The following is a 17,793-nucleotide window of genomic DNA, read 5'->3' as shown; positions in this document are numbered from 1 at the left end:
TAGGCTGAAAAGAACAACTTGAGATAAAAACTCCTTGGCATTCTGGTCTGTAAGGGGTTAGTTTGAGCTGGAGTCCCAGCCAGTGGTAACACAGTCATCAGCATCTGTGGATCAGGTAGGTGGGGTTATGCCCTACATTTATCTGCCTGCCATTTCAAGGAATAGCTAACCTTCCAGTGATTTCCATGACATTGTTCCATGGCTCTTGTTGGGACTGTTGACATTAAAGCCACTCTCTCTCGCAGTACCAAACACAGCTCAGTTGCTATTTCATCATTATAAACAGCCACCTAAGAACCAATAATAACTTTTTGTATTGCTATTAAATTTATATTCCATATAAAAGACAACAAAGGCATTCATTCACTGGAAGAAATTTAATCCTTCTTTGTAGGGGAGATCACTTACATTGTCTTCTCTTCATGTGTTCTGGTTTATTTGTGATTCAGTGTCCTTCATAAGGACATTTTGCTACCTGTTTGTTTACAGTTTCTTTAAAATTTTACTTGCTGTTCTGTAATATCTCACAGTTATATCTGCTTGCTTGTTTTCATGTATTTCTACTCAGCTTATTTTGTGAAATTTGTTGAAAACCTGAACAAACATTTTAGCCTGAACTGACATTGCAAAATTCTGCTAGAAATACATTTCTTTTCAATCTGGATTGCAAATACTGAGCATTCCTGGAGCCAAATAGCATGCAGAGATTCACTAATTACTGCAACAATTTAATTATATTATTTAATTACATTTAATGCAAATGCTGAAAGCTCATTTTTACAGAGATTTTACTTCTGTAAAAATGGTGAATTTCCATTGGGGAGTGATTTTTCTTTTCACAGCACTGAGGAAGGCAGAGATTTGAATGAGTGCCAGATATGCTTTCATTAATATTGCCATACTTTGTTGCAGCTGTGGCTTTTTTTATAAGACTTGAAATTAAAAATGTTTTCAATTAGATACTCTCAGAGTAATTTTCATTGCAACTTCCAATTTACAGATTTAGATTAACCATGTGTAAAAAGGCAGAATGACTTTTTTACTTTTCTCCTTTGACATTTGGCAGCACATCTAGATGTAATGGTTGTGTGGTGTGTTAAACAGATCTCTGATGACAATTCATAGCTTTGGATTGTTAAATTTGACGTGTCATTCTGCTGTTTACCATGAGTGATGAGAGAGAATTTTCTGATGAGTATCCAAAGCTGTCAGCTTTAAAAGATGACATCAGTTAACCATTTAAAAAATCATTCATTTGCCTGTTCATCAGAAGAGTGTCTTTCCATCCCTGTTTTCCACTGACCTTGGAATGAGTACGTATTAGTTTATTTTTCAAAGATTGCAAGGAATGTTCTATTAAGAGCACAGGGCTGTTAATACTGAGAGATCAGGCAGCACTCCAAACATCATGTGGGCAAAATACTTAACTTCCAATAAGCATATATATTCTGAAATCTTTATTTCAGCCGCAGTCTCTTCACCTTAATCTTTAAAGCATCTTTTTGGTTTGTCAGCAGTCCTTACTGCACCAGTGCACTTCCAAAATAAACAAACTAACCCAGCAGCAAGGAGCAGAGGCAGTGGGTAGCAAGTGTTTCTTGACAAGTCTTTTTGTGGTTTTTGGTACTGAACCATTTGGGAGGAAAGTTTAGACGAAATGGCCTGGGAAACTCCCCTCTCTTCCCTTTAATGTCCCACTTAAAGTGTATTTACTTTCAGTTACTACTTCATACTTAGCTGTTTTCTGTCCTGGGCAGTGTCTCAGGAGCCAGGAGGTGAGGGTGGCCCCAGCACAGGAAATGCCCTGGCAGGCACAGTCCCATCCCAAATGCTGCAAACAGGGCAGGCAGAGCTGCCAGCAGGATTCCCTGCAGTCCCAGCCGTGGCAAGGAATGAGCCAGGGCCCTCCAGGGTAGCACTCAGGGTGGAAAGGAGATGCTGCAGTGCCCATTTCTCCATTGGCAGATGAGCTGCCTACAGTGCCAGGATGCTCCCAGGAGATGGGCTGGGAAGCAGCACCTACAGCACAGCCCTGGGCTGGACTGGAAGAAAGCCCATGGGCAGGTTGTGGGTGGGACCCCCCAAGGAGGCTCAATTAAAGCCTAGTCATACCCTCAAGGCTCCAGTGTCACAAAGTAATTATGTAATTTATCACCATCTTTAATCCTCCTGGCCTAGGTTTCCCATAGATCATTTTACCTTTCCTCATTAGTAGCCTGCTTTCCCAAAGTCTAGTTCATTGCTGTCGACTCTCCATGTGCTTCTTTTGCCTTTCCTCTACCCAGGATTAGGCAGCAGGTACATGGGGGTTAAGAAGAAAGGAATCTTTTATTTAATTCCTTGCCTTGTTCTCTCTGTGGAACTCTTAGACCAATGATCTTTTAATAATGTCCTTAAGCAGCACCAAGTTTCAGGTACATTGGTTTCTTTTTTTTTTTTGGAGCACTAAAAAACCATTCCATTTCACTTCTGAGTATTTTCAGGTCTGCAACATCAGCTTGGTCATCACATCACCATTAGAGGCATAAACTGCAAGGAGCCTTAGGGAATTTACTGGCAATGAGGTTTTGGGAATCTGGAATCTGACTGTAAGTTACCAGCTGGAGAAGTAATGCCTTTGATTACAAGCATTTTGAAGCAGAAATCAAATCTTTGCATGTGATTAAACAGTAACTCGCACACCAAAGTCCTTGTTCTAATTTAGGTCCTTGGATTTAACTATTTGTGTGGTCTATGTAAAGCTAATAAAAATATCTCATTGCATTGTAAAATATTGTGGGTTTCCCCATCGTCAGAATATTTCTGATAGACTCCAGTGTCTTTTAAATTATTGTAGAATTACTAGATCAGTTCAGAATCTAAGTTGATTAAATAAACTAATAATAAACAACAGCCCAAATAAGCAGCAAGATTGACTAAGGCTAGAACTTTACAAAGAAAAGCAACAAGCCATTCTTACAGTGAGACACAAGAGCATCTCAGACAACAGTAAGAAAAGGAGAACCAGTTCACACCAGTTCACTTTCCAATAAGGTACATCTCAACTGAATTGTAGTTGAGGGTTCTTTGCATGGTGCTCATTCTGGGTTTCACTTTTACTGTTGAGAGGATGTTGGTAAATAGAATGAATATTTGCCTTATACTTGCCTCACATACCTCATTGTGTAGTTCAGCCTCTTTCTGCTTAAAGTGTTTCCCAGACAGACTGCACAATTTTAGAATTGTTTTTCTTTTTGTAATTTTTCATTTACTTCATTCTTCACATAATGTACTGATCAAAAGCATCTTTTTTTCTTTAGCACATGGCATTTTTATGTGATAGAGATTGGTAAGTTATGATTCATAGATTTTTTTTTCTTCCTCTAAGATCATAAGAGTGTGCAAGCACTCATATCAAGAAATATGGTCATACAAATGGCAAAAAGAAATCTGCATTTTCATTCATGCTACTTTGAAGCTTATTTCCTGTGTGAACTTCTCACCATGAAGGCCAGATGGAAAGACATATTTTACATTTTCATTCACTCATAAATCTATACGGGTAATTTACAGATTTGAAAAAGCTTGACTTGTCTGCATCATAGTTTACTCACATGCTTGCAAACTGCATCCTTGTATTGGGCTGTGCATTGTAGCTTTATCCCTGTAGCCTGGAGTGTTGTCCAGCACAGAACTGGTTCATGGAGAGGTTTCTTTTTTCCCCTTTTCTGAGTTAGGCTGTTGGTGGTGCAAGGCAAAGCTGGGGCACACTGCCCTTGTCTGCCTTGACAAAGCCCTTCCACACACACCTCTATTATATTAACAAACTGTTGTTTGTTCCTCTTTTCTTTTCATCTCAGATCCTGAACTGATATTGCAATCTGTGCTCCCTTCTGTCTCCCAAAAATTACTTTTTAAATACTCTATTGAGGTTGGTAGTGAGTACTTGATTTAATGAACATGGATGAATAATACTGAAATTAAAGTCATGTAGTTGTTTTATTTGTAAGCTTGGCATTTAGCTCAAAACTATTTTTTACAATTCATTAAGTTCAAGCTAGAATGAAATACCAGGTCTGAGAGTCCAGTGGATTTTTCTGTTTGGAGTGCTGACTCACTACAGCACTTTCTCCCCCATTTTTTTCTTGTCTGAATGCAAATTCTAGTACAAATGAATAATTCTAATGGAAAGGAAAAAATCTCTAGGTTTTTTAAGTGAAAAAAACCTGGAGTGGGGCATATGAAGTATCAGGATAGATTTTCAAATCTAGTCTCCTACTATTTAAGATAATGTCAGTAGGGATTTTTAAAGCCGCCTAAATGGGTAGCTGAACAGAAATTAAAGCATTTTTGAGTGACAGCCTTTGAAATTTCATCCCCATATAGCTGCATTTAAGGTTCTTAATTTATTTATCCCCTGGTGCTGCCTATCATTGTTTTTAACTTTTTGATGTCCAGCAAAGAATGTAATCATATTGTTGTATCAGTGAATATTATTTAGGCAGCCAGTTTACCTCATTTTCCTTATTCGGGATTTCTTGCAGGGAGCTGTAAATGGTTTTATGGGGCTATCTAGAGCTTGTGGAGAATGTAGGCTAGAGTTAACCTCGAGGTTTCCATCCTGCTGAGAAGGGAAATTCTTGTCAGTCTGTTAGACAATGATCCAAAGATGCAGTAGAGGGCAGAGGGGAAGACATTTGATCCCCTGACAACGTGGCTGGGGATAAACACTGCCTCTCTGACTTGCTTCATCTCCACAAAGGCAGCCTGGAAGGAATGCTGGCTTGAGCAGTTCAAAGCAGCACATGCTAATGACCAGCTGCAGAGTGAGTATACTGGGCTCTGAAATGGTCCTTCTTCCATCTCTCCAGGGCAGGAGAAAACACTGGAAACAGAAAACAGGATTTTTTTACTTTGCTCCACATCCAAGCCTGCTGGACCAGCTGAGCAGGGAAAGCTCACAGACCTGTCCCTTTGGTTTTGCAGGCTGCAAGGATCCAAATCCTGGCTGGCCTGTTGACAGGAGCTTGCCTAAATGCAAGGATATAACCTTGAACTGCCCTGAACTGAATTTGTACAGAAAGCAAACTTTCTTTGGTGTCTGCAGACAACACCAGAGAAAACATGAGTGGGTGAGCCTTAGCCAAATAGCTAAAAGCTCAGAATGAGATGGTTTTGTGGTGGAGATGGCATGTTGGGATTAAATTTGGATTTATTATAGAGGTAGTACTTTAAATGTAATGGTAATGCTCAGAAATGTATCCTTTAGAAACAGGACATTCTGTGCCAATTCCTTTCATGAGCCCAGGCACTGTATCATTATCTTTATGATTTAAATCTTATTTTGCAGCCTCCATTGCTTGTGTCTGAAAGGTCCATTTACCACAGACAGCAGCCAAGGTATATGCTCAGAATGGCTGCTGGGCTGAAATCCTGTTCTCTGCCTCATGGAGTAAAGCAATGGAAATATTCCCTTCTCTGTCCTTTGAAGCTCCCTCACTGAACTTATAATCAGATACCTATTGCTTGAAGTTTTCAGGCAAAAGTAACTCAGAAAGCTTCAGGGCTTTACTTGTAATATCAAAGAATGGCTAGCAAGATAGAGAAGTCTTTAACTTTGCAATTAATAATGTCAGAAAGTTTCATCCTTTGCTTGATTGATCATTGCTTTGGACCAAGTAAATGGTGCTGCTTCTGAGTGAATGAATATGGCCAGATTTAAAATGATTTAGAGAACAGCCTGGCCACTTAATACAGGCCATTTGTAAAGTACTGAATTTAATTATAACGTGGATTATCATCTTCAAAACAATTAAAAGAACAGTTTCAATAGAGATATTGAGGTGTAAATATAGCATAGGCGCTGGGTTGGCAAATCACACTTATTTAAAGACTGTGGGGAGCTGACTCTGGTTCCCTGCTTAGTCTGAGGCTGCCATACCCATGGAGGAAGGACCCAGAGTACTGAATTTACGTGCCATTTGCCCTGGGCACTCGCTCCTTTGATTTTGTCCTACTCATTTCCAGTGCTCCCTTCCCCTCAGCAAAGGGATTGCAGTCCTGTGATTAGTGTTTGACAAAGACAGGCATTAAAAATTAAAAATTAAGAATCAGCTTCAAGCTGATTCTTTGGACTTTAAGCCTCTCCTCTAATAATTTAATGTATATTCCCTGTAGGACTGGAGCCCTTCCTCTGCACAGTGAGGAAAGGAGCATGTGTTTCTTGAGTGCCTCAGGTGCCTGCTGTGTTGTGAATGCAACGCTACTCATAACAGATTGCTGTGCTGGGGAGGGTAGCAGCGGGTTTGGGAGCTGCAGTCTACACAGACATGACTAAATCTGTTTCATCTTTCTCCTCTGAGAATCTCCCTGGCGGTTCTATTTCTATTCATGCGCTTGAAGGATTTGCTGAAGAGGAAAGTTGCTTCACAGGCGAGAAGCTTAGGGAGAGTTTTCCCCTTCAGAGAGAGGATAGTGTCAGTCCACACGTCATGGAGAATCATTTAGTCTTTTGGGTGTTTTAAGAAGTTTGTCTGGCTATTTTAAAAGTAATTTTAGGGCAACCAGTTCTTTCCCATAATGGTCCTGAGAGGACTTTTTTTATCCTTTTAAAGAAAGTGCTTTAGTTTTGTGAAAAAGAAAGGGTTGGAGCCCCATGTGCTAGGGAGAGAAACCATGTTCACCACATGAAGCCAGAGGGGCTTAGCACTTAGGAGTGACCAGCAGCCAACCCCAAAATCTCTTAGCCCACCTGAAGTTTGGGGTGTGAAGTTTGACAGTTTCTTTATGCATTTCACGAAGGCAGTTGTGATATTTATGTAACTTCAAGGTTTGGTCTAGCCAGGGGAAAGAGTTACGGTGTGCGTTGCGTTCAGAGACTCAAATACTGACCTCGAAGCACGTCGTGCTTTTAGGAAAATGATAAAGCATCTTTTTACTTTGGAAACAAGGAACACTGTGTGAATTATGCTATATTCACAGTTTATGCCATGTGTATTTTGTAGAGAGTCCTTCCAAGGAATTCATTAATTGGTGCCTGCTACGAAGTAGGAAGAGTTTTTAAATTCAGCTTGGGTATAGTTTCACCATAAAATGCCTGGCCAATCTACTCATCATGCTGTGTTACACAATTGTGCAAGATGTGCTTTGAAAGTAACCTTCAGATGATTCCTTGTTCGGAGAATTAGGAGGTAGCTTTAAGCATGGATGCTACAGAGTCAAAATAAAATTCTTCTGCCTTCATGCTGCCACTGTTGATGATCATTCTGGCAGAGCTTTACTATGAAAAATGCTTCCTACAATAGCTCAGTAACAAAATAATGTTCTGGTGTCACTCTTGGACTGAAAGTTAGGAGCTGATATATTATTGTGAGGAAGAAAAATGTAAGGAAATATATCTCAGCTTTGAGAAAATATTTCAGATTTTTACTACAGCTTTGCAAATTCTGGTTTAACTTGATTCTCCTCACTGCATGAATTGTCTGAAATACCAAACTCTGCTATGTTTGCTTTCTCTTTTATGCCTTTGCAAAGTTCTCGATTCATTCTCTCGTCTCTCTCTCTGTTTCTCTCTTCTCTCTCTGTTTATTTTCTTTTTTTGGTGGGGTACCCTGAATCTCTGAAGCAGTGCAGGAGGCTGAACAGGAAGATGTAAAGGTGGTAGTGGACGCCCAAGCTCCGAAACCAACTAAAAAAACCAAGGCAGCAGCTGCGAGCTGTCAGAGTAGCAGCACCAGAAAGGAGAAAAAAGGGAAACACAAAGGTTAGCTGCATGCAGCTGCATGTCAGATGTTAAATTCATTGCTTTGCTGTCAATTCTCTCTCTCTTGTTTTTTATATAATTCATTTGAAAATCTGAAAATTGTCTAAGAGTAATTCCCTGACATTTTTCTGAGGTTGGAAAATGTATGTGACTTGGTTGTGTCTGGGCATGTACAGCCTTGGAGTCAAAAAAATTGTAAATGGAGTCTTTTCTAGAGGAGAATGTTTGTTCAAATTTGCAGAGGAGGAAGAAAGTTCTGAAGGAAAGATGATGGTGCTTTCTTGCAGTGGTAAAAAAGAAGAGAACCATCCTACAAGAGTGTGCTTTTTTTAGATTATCTGAAATTAATCTTGTTTGGAGAAGCAGCCTTAAATTGCAGCTGCTTCTGTCCAGACTCTGAGTGAGGTTTAAGCTATACAAATTAGAGGTTAAGGGGACATCTTGAAAATCAATTCAACAAAACTGACACACCATCCTCAAAGGGGTTTTTCAAGTTGTTATTTCAGTGTTACCTTGACCCACCTGGCTGATAAATGGGAGGTGTTTGTATGAAAAATCTTCTGCAGTGACTTTGTGTATGATTAGACAAAAAAAATACACTATTGGTAATGACAAAAGGGTGGGTAGAAATGACATTGCCACTCTCAGATTTACAGTTTGTGCTAGGTGGAAGAAATAATGAGCTACTTTACTGGTATTTAAATTATTTATTTATATATATATATGCATTCACAGAAAAAGAGAAGCTGTTGTACCACATACAGTTACTTTTTATTTGCTGTTGAATCACTAATGAAATGAAATACCTTTCCAATAACTTGCAGTTCTTGAATAAGGCCACTGTAACACTGTCCTGCCAGGGCTGTGCTGTTATTCCTGTCTTGTGCATGTCCAGCAGTTTCTGCACTGTTGCTTCAGTGAGAAAGTAGTGTATATCCTTGACAAGTCTCTTTAAAGATAGCAATGACTAATAAGGTTAATTATTGAGGTCAAAGTATTGGAGCTTATCTGTAGGGATTTTGCAGGACTTGAGCCTACCTTAGTAAAATCCTTTGCGTGTTGCAGCTTAATTCTTGAGTCTGAATCTACAGCATCTCTCTGTCTGTAGGCACTGTAGACACTGTCTGTAGAACTGTGTAGTTCTGGCTGCAAGGGAACCTCTAGGTAATACAGGCTTTAGAGGCTGGCCCTGAGCTAAAGGCTATTCATACATTTGAGAAAAGATGGGGTGTGTCAAAGGGAAAATTAACTGAATGTAAAAATTATTGGCAAAATAAATTAACAGAAAGCAAATGTTTCCCAGTTTAATGTAAAAAGTAATGACATTCCAGCACAGTAATACAAATGCCAAATTTTATTTTGATGTACATCTTGCTGAAGAGTAAAACTTCTTTCACTAGTTTAAAAGAAAACCAGTAAAGGGAGCATTATGTGAGCTAGTACTTAAGTCATGGTTACAGCATAGCCTTATAGCCTCTTTTGACATGTCTGTGTCTGTGCTGTGTTCAGAACTGAAGATACTGTGCTGCACAGTTTTTTTTATTATCCCACAGCAGGTAACACTGAGTATTTTTCTCACATGCCAGTTAAAATCTAACTCATCTTCTGAAAAATCCCCCAAGCAGGCAAAGGTTGGCCTATGTTAATAAAAGCAAGTTGTGTCAGTGAAAGCAAAATCAGTTTGTGTAGACTGGGAACTTTGGCATGTTGACACTGCTCCATGTGTTGGGAAATAATATTTTTAGCTCTAGAAACCTCAGCCTCTGCTGAGATTCTTACTGCTCATCCTGCTCTGCTATGGGAGCTTTTCCTTGGCCTTCAGCATTTTCCCATCAGTTCTAAGTTTTCAGAGAGTGGAGGTGTTATTAATCAATTATCTATCAATTATAGCAATGAAAATGCTGAATATCTCCTGTCCTGAAGTTCATGTTGATGATTAGAAGCAAATAACAGTCAGCCAAAGTATGTTCAGAGCATACACATAGCACTTCATCCACCTTGTCCACTTTTTCTGTGCACTGGGATTTAGCTGTTCATTCACGTATTATTTCACCCTTGGAATAACAGCTGGTTTACCTTTGACATTTGTAAACTTGGGAGGATTATGACTGGATTTCCAGTCTTCCATCCTTATCAAAGCTGCAAAATTGTTTTTTATTGGATGTAAAAGTAAAACCAAATGCATCTTTAAAATTCCAGAGGGATTTTTGCTTATAAATCCACTACAGACATAGCTAATTTTGAATTTGGGAACTAAGAAAATGCAAATAGTAACAGAACCCTATAGTAGAACTTGTATTACTTTTCAGTTACTTTTAAAAATAAATGTGAGTCTTCAGAAAAGATTTTTTTATAATGAATGGATTTGCTGATAACTTCAGATCTAACCATGAAAATGGATGAGGGGGAAGTGGTTTTATGCCATGTTTTAGCACAAGAGATTTTGTTGAAGGGAGCTTGTTGGTAATTAGAGCAAATCTTGGGAAATTTTAGGTTCTGCTTTTAGCTTTGCAATTGCTTCAGGTTTGTCTCTGCTCTGAGTGTAACCTTTGTATGTCCTGTAAATGAGCAGGATGAATGCTGAGGGGTGAGTGCACTTAACATGCTCAGATGGCATTTTAAAGGTTTTTGTTAGTATTTTGCTATAGTGGACCTTCCCTTTCTAAGCATAGCCCAGCTCTTTGTGTTTCAAGAAAAAAGAACACTTAGTCCAGATCCTATAAATAAGAAGCTAATTCAGAGCAAAAAATTGTTGAATTATACATGAGTAGCTGTTGAAGCTGTAGTGTAATGACTGCACTCTGGTTTTAGATGTGTAATGCTTTTTTAAGTGGCTTGAAGAGTGATGAAGCTGTGATCAGAACAATGTGCTGAAGACAAACACGAGAGAAATATCAGGTTTAATGAGGTTACACTGGCATAGGAAAAGGAATGTAGCTAACTGCTCGTGTCAGTGCACTTTGTAATTGTGTGATGGGTAACAAGGTATTCAGCAATTTTTTCTAAATCTGTGATTATTACTGGTATTTCTTACTGGCAGTGTGCACTGTGCCTATTTTTAAAAAGAACCATAATTTTTGTGGGACAGAGCCTGGAACTGCAGTAAGTTGATGACATTTTGTAGTAGCTTAGCTCATGAAACTGGTATTTCTGAAAGCTTCAGTCTCACAGTTTATTGCTTGGCATAATATTCAGTATTGGAAAAAAAACCCCAAACCAGATGTAACAAATGCATATGTAAAATGGTTGTCTTTCAAATAGAGATAATGGATGAAATTCTGGTTTGATCTGTGGCAGATTGGGGTGATTCAGGATAGCACTGAACCCAGTGTACAGCATCAGAAAGATCATGCATATTAGTGAAAATATTTGCAGCAGGAAGCTATGAAAACTTTTTTATGTACCCTACATAATATTACAAATCCAGAGCATCTTTAGCTATCAAATATCTTGATGATTCTTTAAAAAAGGAGATTCATGAAAGCATTACAGGTCCATAATGGTGTCATTACTTTGGTGGGCTTTTCCCCCTAAGATAGAGGGTTAACTTCTACAAAGAAGTTAATAAATACACAGGATAAAGTGCATTTTTTTGGTTGTGTGCAGTGAACGGGGAAAATCAGGAAGATAAAATGGAATGCTTGAAAAAACCCAGAAAAACATGAGAAGCCAGGAGTTAATGCAAAGTGAAATCTGATATGAAAAGTCAGGAATCATTCTGTGAAAAGTAATTGGTGGTTGGTTGGGTTTGGTTTTTCTTCCCAAAACTCTTGCACTGAGACTATGAAAGTGCATTCTGGGAAAAACCCTGCTCTGAACTGCAGCAGACAACATAAATGAAGATCTCTTTTTCGTCAGAGAATTTAGGAACCTGGATGTGTTTAAAATATCAAAATAAACAATACTTTAGCTGAAATTTTCCCCTTATGCTATACATTGAATCTAAGTGGTACACTGGGTATTTCCTGCTGGCTTTCTGGGAGCCAGGATGCCAAGGAGCTGCTCTGACACACAGAGCTGTTCCTGCCGGGGTGGCTATTCCATGTTTTGATTTGGTTGGCTTCTCCTGTGTTTCTTCTCTCCCTTTCACGCCTGTCTGAGTGTTTTGATTTGTGCATCCTGTCCCGTTCTCGTATGTAACAAGCAGCTACATTAACACTGGCTGGCTCAGAAAGCAGCAGCAGTTGTTGGGTAAGAAGCATCATTTCTCACTTCCTTTCTGATGGGGGGAGATCTGTAAAGCAGATTTATCTCGACTTCCCTGGGCACTAAAGAAAAAGGGTAGGAGGGACAATAAGTGAATTTCCTGCTATTTCTAGATCTGACAAACCTTCCAGGATTTGCATTGGCAACTCATGAACTTGATTGTGAGGAAGTAATTTTGACCTCCTAAGGATAAAGATTTATGAATGCACAGTTCCTGGTTACTATTTTAGATTTCATCAAAGTGAATATAGAGCGTAGTGCTCAAGTACTTGCTTTTAGTGTCCTGATCTGATGCTAGCAGTAGTCTGATGGAGATTTGAACTAAGTCATCTCTAGATGTCGTTTCAAAAACAAATTTCTATTTGCTCCCTTTCCCTAAAAATGAATCTCTTTGTGATTTTGCAGTTGCTTGAATCCCTATCAGCGGGGTCATATCAGCTCCTATGAGAACAGCAATATAATGGGAAATGGCTTAGAAAATATTGACAGCAGGGTTTGCTTTAAGCCAAGTTCTCTAAAGGAGGGATACTATTTGTTCTGGTGTCAGGTCTCCCTGGGACTCCCTGTCCTTGACCTCAGAGCAGGCCATCCTTTGAAGGGTTGTGCTGCTGTCCCTCAGCTGGAGGGAGAGCTGCTCTGCAGAGGTCTTGAACAGCATTTACATCCACAGCCTTGGGTGTTCTCCACGTGGATATGACTCCTTTGTCAGACCAGGAACTGAGCTGAGGAAGTGCATATTCTCTTCCAGAGACCTCCTCTCTGACCTTGCTCAGCTCTCCAGGTCTGATCTGCAAAGGGTTTAATCATACTCTTAGTCTGTGAGCAGTGTGCCCTGCTTCATACATCAAACTTGTGCCGTAAGTGCTCTGTAAAATGAGAACAAGAACTTCCCTGTCCTGCAGCTCCTCATTTGTAAAGCAGGGACAGAATTACTTGTTTTCTGTGCTGTGTCCTTTCCTTGTTTGCCATTCAGTAGTTTAGATTACCACCTTTCAACAGCTTGATGCTGCTTATTTATAAACATTATCTAGAGATTTTAGGTGCTAAGAGAATACAGGTGTTGATGAATAGTATTTGCAGGATATAAATACCAGCAATGTTCATTTACTGATGCTTTTCTTTTTTTCCTCAGTATTGCTTTGTTTTAATTTCTGGTGCCTCTGGTTTTAATCTGAGACATGATCATGTCAAAGTGTACCAAGAGGCCTTTCAGAAGAGACTGATATTCTGAGGGTTGTTCTAATTTTCTTCTTTCCTCTCTGCCCTCCTTCACATTTGCCTCTCAAAAATTCCACTTTCTTCTTAGCAGATATTCAAGGCTGTCTCTGTCAGACTTTTTCCCTACCTGATTTTTGGGAAGCACTGTAAAAAATGCTGACCATAGCAATTAAAACTTTTTTGGCACGACCCACTCAGCTTCTTTGCCTTGTTTGACCACGTCCTTCAGCACAGAAACTCTAGATGAGTGGTTTGTTTTATTACACGGAGAACCAATATTCTAGGAAGTGGATAAAAGGAGTCAGTGAGTCAAAGAGAAGGAGAGATCCACCTCAAATATCATCATTACACAAGCTTGGAAGTGTTTTCAGATGTTTTCAGGCATTTGGTAGGTGGTGGCAAAGCTGACTTTTGAACTATGGCTTACAGAGATGCACTTACACCTCGTAATAGAGAAAAATGTATGCCAGCATTTAATCCCATTTTACACATGCATGTGTAGCTATAAAGATTATGCACACACACAAGTATTAAGCTGTTAATGTAGTTAATGCTGCATTTGCCATGAACCACCTACAGCAGAGGGTTTTTTTTTTCTTTTTTTTTTTTTTAAATCCTCTCTGTCTTGCTACATATTTCAATCCCTTAAATGTGCTCACCAGTGGAACCATTCCTAATGCTTAATAACACACTCTACCAGTGATGCACTCTTCAGAATACTGAAATTGATTCTTCTTCTCTAAAACTGTGACCTGCCAGTGTAGCCTTTGTCCCGACTCCTAATAATACACGATGTTCCTGACAGCATGGGATGTGAGTGCAGATGTTCTGCAGGCATCTGAAAAAAGCAGCCTCAGTTCAATCTCCAGTGCTGTGGAAGGCATTTCATTTGCTGCAGATCAATGTCTGCTTTGAAGAGGAATAATTAAGGTGTTTTGTTCCTTCCCAAAAGCGTTCTCAAAATTAGGTTTGTATCATCCAGTGCTTAATAAGGGGCTAGATATGATATGCATGAGACATCTCATTAAACTCATGGATGCTGAACACTTTTGAAATTCAGAGTATTAAGGAAAGAACCTATCTTTAGCCAGCGACTTCAATGATAATGGTTAATATTGTAAAGCTGTTAAAAATACCACAGAGGATCTGAGCAGCTACCTGTGTGTTCTAGAGCACCTTTGCAGTGGTGCCTCTCCTAGGATAGGTTGTAAGAAAAATGCAGTTCTTTTTTCAGTGCCTTATTATACCTGCAGCATAGATGATACTGTTCATTCTGTATCATGCGGAGCTGCTTCTCAAATTGTCATCCTAGCAAGGTCACAGAGACATTTCCATGGACTTTATCTAGTCCTTCAAGGCTGGATGGACAGATTATTTATTTGCTGTTAGCTGTTGTTGTTGGTTTATCCAACAGAGGGGCCTTGCTGCGAGTAAATCAGAATTTGCAGGCTTGGTGCAGAAATTGCCAATTTCTGTGTAATGAATCAATAACTCCTTTTGACCTTGAACTCTGTGAGTTTAACACCTCTGCAGTGTCAGACTGCATCTCATTGGGTGCTGTTCCTGGAGATATGGGCCACTCTTTTTTCCACTTATGCTTCGTATTGCAGTGGCAGTGACAACAGATACTGCAAAGTACAGTTAAGCGTGCTAAATGTATAATCCAGCTGTCTTTTAATGCAAGTTGACAGCTGCTGGCAAAGCAGGATGAAATGGTATTCTTGGAGACTTCTGCTACAGATCACGGTCCAAAAAAAATCCCAATCCCTGCAGCTCCTTCTCACAGGGTTTATTCAGCTCTGTTTGGTGTGAGAAGCACCATATTCCTTTACTGAATTAGCTCTTTGTAGTGCTTGCTAACTCTCCCCAGTGTTGCTTGCTTATTAACAAAAATTTCACAACAGTGGCAGTATAGAGCTCATGCTATTTATTATATCTATACATGAAAATATTACCATTTTTATAGCTGTAGAAATGCATTTTTATATAGCTGATTTAGTAACATATTCCAGCTGTGTCTTAACTAAGAGCTGAAGTACATTTGCAGTCTGATGTTTCACCTTGCTGTCCTGAAGAAACAAAATGAAGTTGGCTTGTGGTAAGAACATCCCCCACCCCTTATTTTCTTTTTCTCTCTCCAGAGGTGATTTACAGCCATCAGGAGGTAAATAGTTTCTTTCTGGCTGTGGTCAGGAGCCACAGGAGCACAGCATGGCTAGGCTGGGAGGTGCCTCTGGGCACTGTCTAGTCCCTCTTCCCTGCTCACAGCAGGTTGCTCAGGATTGTGCCTGGTTGGGATTTAAGCATCTCAAGAGGAAGGAGGATCCAGGGAATGTGTAATATCTTTCTTGGAGTTTCACTTTGATATATTAACTGTATGGCGATTTTCCCAACTCAAAAAGTGTATTTAGGCTTATTAACATGCTGCCCCTCTGTCGGATAAACTGACAGATCTACTTGTGAATTTTCCAGGTTTTTGAAGCTTTAAAGTATTTCATGACAGCAGTGGTGTTAATATGGGGATATGGCATAACCCAGGGCTCAGGTTCATCTGTTTTTGGATCTCTTATGTGCCCTTGTGAAAATTTGATGTGTTTTCATTGTCAGTTGTCTCCAGTCTGTTCTTTTCTGCTTAGTTTGCAGTGTTTCTGGTGCATGGGCCAGGTGTGCTTTGGGGTGAGGAGGGCACCAGTGAAATCCTGATCCTCTCCTGGAGATTCTCTAGTATGTGGAGAGTAAAATGTTTGCCTTGGAGGCTAGCTTAGTCTTGCTTAAGTCTAGAAATATTATTAAGTGTGAACATTCAATCTGTGATTCCTAGGAAAGCTGCTGGTTTTGTGAGTGAGCAATTCTCTTTTTACTAGCTTCTTGACACAAAGACAACTAAGGCTTTTGCTGTTGTCTGACAGGGATTGATGGCCCAGCTGCTTTTCAAGATGATGTTCAGAAGATAGGAAGTCAAGTGCAGATTCTCACTGTTGGACAGGCAAGCCATGATGAAGATGATGGCGAGAAAGTGGCTACTGGCCAACATCAGCAAAGCAAGCAAGATCTTAGAACAGCAATGCAGAAAAAAGGTAAGTAGTTAAAGCTTCCATTATGTTCTCACTGCTTGCTTGATGGACATTGACTCAATTTCCTATCCTCACTCTCAGCCCTAAGCACAGTTTGTTAGTTCTGTGTGTCTTCTCCTCAGAGCCTCTTAAGCTCTATTCTGTAACCTAAAAAATCCCAAACCCCAAACCTAAAGAAATATAAAGCAATGAAGTTCTCTCTTGTCCCAAGGAACAAGAGCTCTGCAGGCTCTCGGGGATGTGGCTGCCCCATCTGCAGTGCAGTGCCATCATTAAGGTACCAGGCAGATGCCATTGCTCACATCCATCTGTTCACATTTTTATGATGTACAACTCTGGAAATCACTTACTTGATGGCTAAAAAACCAGCATGAAATAGCAACATTCAAACTGGAATATTAATTTTAGTGGTACTGTCAGTTACACATTGTTCATGTTTTCGCAGTGTCTGTTCAGGGTTGCAGAGGTGAAAAGTACACCACATTCTTCAGCATTTCCCACGCAGAGTCCTCAAATGTTCTGGAATTTATTTTTATTTTTCCAGAAGCAGGCATGCTTTGGGAGATAGATTGTGTATGTACACATTCATGCATCTGTCTCTTCCTTCCTGTGCTGTTATCTCCCCTTAGACACTAACTGTAGGAAGGAAAAAAAATAATCCCCAAACCCTCACAAAGCGTTTTCTGAGGACATTTGCTTTGGAGTTGTTCTTCCTCAGTGTACAGCTTCTGAAGGAGAGATGGCTCAAGCCAAGAGTGCTCTGATGCTTTAAGAATAAACTCTTTGTGTATAAAGAGCAAAATGTAAGTGCAAACTTGACTTGTGTAGAATGGACTATTCATACCTAAATGCTGCCTCTTGTCCACAGAGCAGCTCTCACTAAGATTCATTTTTTCTGGGACGTTACCCTGCAGATGTGAGCAGCTCCAACTGAAATGGGCAGATTTTCTCCAAGTGCGCTATTTCCTGGGCATTTGAGTTGCAGGGGTGTTGGGCATGACTAACAAGTTCTGATCTGTGTGGTGATTGTGTTGCCTTAGACCATGGCTCAGAATATTTAATCGTCAGGCACACTACTAAACTAAAGCTGATTGACTTAAAAAGTACCCACAGACTTTGCAAATTAGGTCACAGCACTCAGATTTTTCTCTGGGGGACACTTCTGGTTTTGATGGTTTTTTTCCATCAAATATTTTTATTCTCCCCAAATTTGTGTTTATTTTTAATAGAAGCATAGAGTGGGAATATTTTGGTTTGGTGTTGCTTCTGCATATTCTCAAATACATGATATGACCTTTTTTACCTGAGTAAAAAGCTGCTCAGAGCAGACACTGCTAGGAGTGAACCACTAGTGTGTTTCAAATTGAGGTGAGGGGGGCACTTTTATTTTAATGGGAATACTGAGGTTTATTAATTTTGATTAACAGCAGAACTATGCTGGGTGAGACACAAAAACAGGTATTAAGACAATGTCAGCAGCATCTCTGTAAATTATTTTTACTATGTGTGTATTGTTTGCTGCTTGATACCAGGAGAGGATGTTTGTTTTGAGCA

The 17,793-nt window shown here is 39.7% G+C and overlaps 1 protein-coding gene across 15 annotated transcripts in view; it reads left to right on the top strand.

Annotated features, from left to right (window-relative positions):
- The window catches only part of TUB (TUB bipartite transcription factor), a 146,532-nt gene that overhangs the window by 104,167 nt on the left and 24,572 nt on the right, over nt 1–17,793 (top strand). For 7 of the 15 annotated variants that reach the window (XM_086894371.1, XM_086894369.1, XM_086894373.1 and 4 more), the window contains exon 4: nt 16,075–16,242. In XM_086894371.1, the coding sequence (XP_086750497.1) occupies nt 16,075–16,242 (168 nt within the window). Of the gene's footprint in view, nt 1–7,603; nt 7,742–16,074; nt 16,243–17,793 lie in introns of all 15 variants that reach the window. The other 8 variants (XM_086894363.1, XM_086894360.1, XM_086894365.1 and 5 more) reach the window with 2 other exon arrangements.

The sequence above is a fragment of the Cyanistes caeruleus genome, chromosome 6 (genome assembly GCF_971803275.1).
Source record: "Cyanistes caeruleus chromosome 6, bCyaCae1.hap1.1, whole genome shotgun sequence".
Classification (NCBI taxonomy): domain Eukaryota; kingdom Metazoa; phylum Chordata; class Aves; order Passeriformes; family Paridae; genus Cyanistes; species Cyanistes caeruleus.
The sequence above is the reverse complement of the archived record's forward strand: the minus strand, read 5'-3'. Positions and strand labels throughout refer to the sequence as shown.